Source organism: Pteropus vampyrus, unplaced genomic scaffold (genome assembly GCF_000151845.1).
Source record: "Pteropus vampyrus isolate Shadow unplaced genomic scaffold, Pvam_2.0 Scaffold474, whole genome shotgun sequence".
Lineage (NCBI taxonomy): Eukaryota > Metazoa > Chordata > Mammalia > Chiroptera > Pteropodidae > Pteropus > Pteropus vampyrus.
Genome location: NW_011889255.1, coordinates 168,274 through 170,639, shown reverse-complemented (window position 1 = coordinate 170,639; position 2,366 = coordinate 168,274). Strand labels below are relative to the sequence as shown.

The window sequence follows — 2,366 nt, the reverse complement described above, 5'->3', positions numbered from 1 at the left end:
TTGGAATAATAAAGGAGGGGATTTGTGGTCTTAAAACACCATGGACAGTGACAAAATAAAAACAAAGAAAAATGTAAAATAAATACTAAGTTTACTCTGCTTCCACCTTCTCAGTTGCTGCTTATTTCTTGCATTGGCTAAGTCAAATGAGAGTACAGAGAAGGTCAATAAAGAAATCTGAAGGAAAGGGAAATTAAAGATAATATATCACAGAGCATGACCCTAATCCCTGATTATATATCATAACACTTGGTTAACCATCACTGTATTGCTCAAGCGATTTCTTAACTCCCTAGTTTACAGGGAGAGGAAACAGGGATATTCAAATTAGATTGTTACAATGGAGATAATTTATGCTTTTATTACAAGGAATCCCTTTACCTAACCCTATAAAACTAAGGGCCCTTTACATAATGTGAAGTTACTGTGATGACATTAATGATCATTATTTAGAAACAGACATAAAACTAGATAGTTTTTCTTTTACAGCTACATGATAAAAAATAAGAATTTCATTTTCCATAATTTCAAAAATTTTTGTGTTATAATAATAACTGACTTAATATTTTTCTCAGCGCCACCATAATGTCTTTGTTCCTCAGAGTGTATATAATGGGATTCAGTGTGGGAATAAAAACGGTATAGAAAAGAGAAATCACTTTCCCAATTTCTTCAGATTGATGTGGTTTTGGTTGCAAATAAGTGATAGTAGCTGTTCCATAGAATAAGACCACAACGATCAGGTGAGAAGAACAGGTGGAGAAGGCTTTCGCCCTCCCGCTGGCTGATGATATTTTGAGAATGTTGGCAATAATTTTTCCATAGGAGACAATGATCAGCAGACATGGAACCATGACAAACACCACTGCAGCTAGATAAACTGCGATCTCATTCAGAAATGTGTCCCCACAAGCAAGCTTGAGAACTGGGGGGATGTCACAGAAGAAATGATTAATCCTGTTAGACCCACAAAAGGGCAGAGAAAAAATCTGACATGTTTGCCCAATTACAGCTGGAACTCCACTGACCCAGGAGGCAATGGCCAGCTGGACACAGATCTTGTGGTTCATGACCAGCGGGTAGTGCAGAGGGTTACAAATAGCCACATAGCGGTCATAGGCCATCGCTGTCAGGAGGAGACATTCTGAGACTCCAAACATAAGGACAAAGTACATTTGTGTGGCACAAGCAACCAAAGAAATGTTTCCTTTCTGGGTCAAAAGATCCATGAGCATTCTTGGGACGGTGACTGTTACATAACAGATTTCTAAAAAGGAAAAATTGTTAAGAAAAAAATACATGGGGGTCTGGAGGACTGGGTTAATTCTGGTTATCAAAATTATGATGCTATTGCACATCAGGATAGCCAGATAGATGACCAAAAATATCCCAAAAAGAATCCATTGGCTATTGGGAATATCGGAAAACCCCAAAAGAACAAACTCAGTTATTGTAGTCATATTTGATTTTTCTGTTTTTAATTGGTTCTCCATCTGCAAATATTGTAAATTCAGGATGGTTAATTCATTAATGTTCTTGAATTACATTTTCCCCCTCTGCTAACTGCTTTGGATGCATGAATGTATTTCTATTATCTCTAAACTTATGTCTACCTTCACATTGCTATGTTTCTTGAAAGTGAATTTTGAAACCTCAGGAAGGAACTGATTTGCACTTGAGATCAATCGAAAAAATGTAACAGAATATATGTTTTTTATACTTTGAAGTAATGATACCAGGGATAATGAAAAGTGTGCATTCTTATTTAGAGCTTATCGTGCAGAAATAATTTCTAATTTTTTTTCACTCCCATAGAAAGTGGGATAATTGTACAGGCTTTTGCTAATGCATTTGTCTGCATTCACCAGTTTGTTTCTGAAATGATTGATTTATTACACCTCCTTCAATTTAAAGTGTTTCCCTAAAGCTTTGTTTAAGTTTTATATAAAATGTGTTTTAAGTCACTTCATTTGTAGTTTAATTAGAATCAATTTTCTTTCACCAAGCCTTTGTTACTGAGGCAATAAGTATATGCAATATTATCATGCCACATTATGTACCTCTCTCCCCACTCATGTTAAATATGGACACCATTAATCTCAGCATACTGTTCAATAACTTTCCTTATTAACACCCCCATACAGTATATAATAAATATCATTTCACTTTTAACTCAATCAATATATATAACCCACTCATCCCAATACTTTTTTACATTTCCCTTCTTTCCTAGGTAATTTTCTAGAGTCACGTATTTCCACTGAACTAAATACAATTCTATTTCTCTTGTTGCCCCCTTGTAACTTTCCCTAATAAAGTGTAACTTTGATTAAGTCCAATTATATTTACTCTGAGTATACAAATTG

The 2,366-nt window shown here is 35.0% G+C and overlaps 1 protein-coding gene across 1 annotated transcript; it reads right to left on the bottom strand.

Moving 5' to 3' along the window:
* Positions 1-542: 542 nt before the first annotated feature.
* Positions 543-1,508, bottom strand: LOC105307076 (olfactory receptor 10AG1-like). Its single transcript, XM_011382439.2, has one exon. The coding sequence runs from the start codon at positions 1,491-1,493 to the stop codon at positions 543-545; it is 951 nt and encodes a 316-aa protein (XP_011380741.2). The 5' UTR covers positions 1,494-1,508.
* Positions 1,509-2,366: the final 858 nt, after the last annotated feature.

What these genes read in the sequence shown, in the direction of transcription:
- LOC105307076 (XM_011382439.2), bottom strand. Translation starts at nt 1,493, where the DNA reads ATGGAGAACCAATTAAAAACAGAAAAATCAAATATGACTACAATAACT.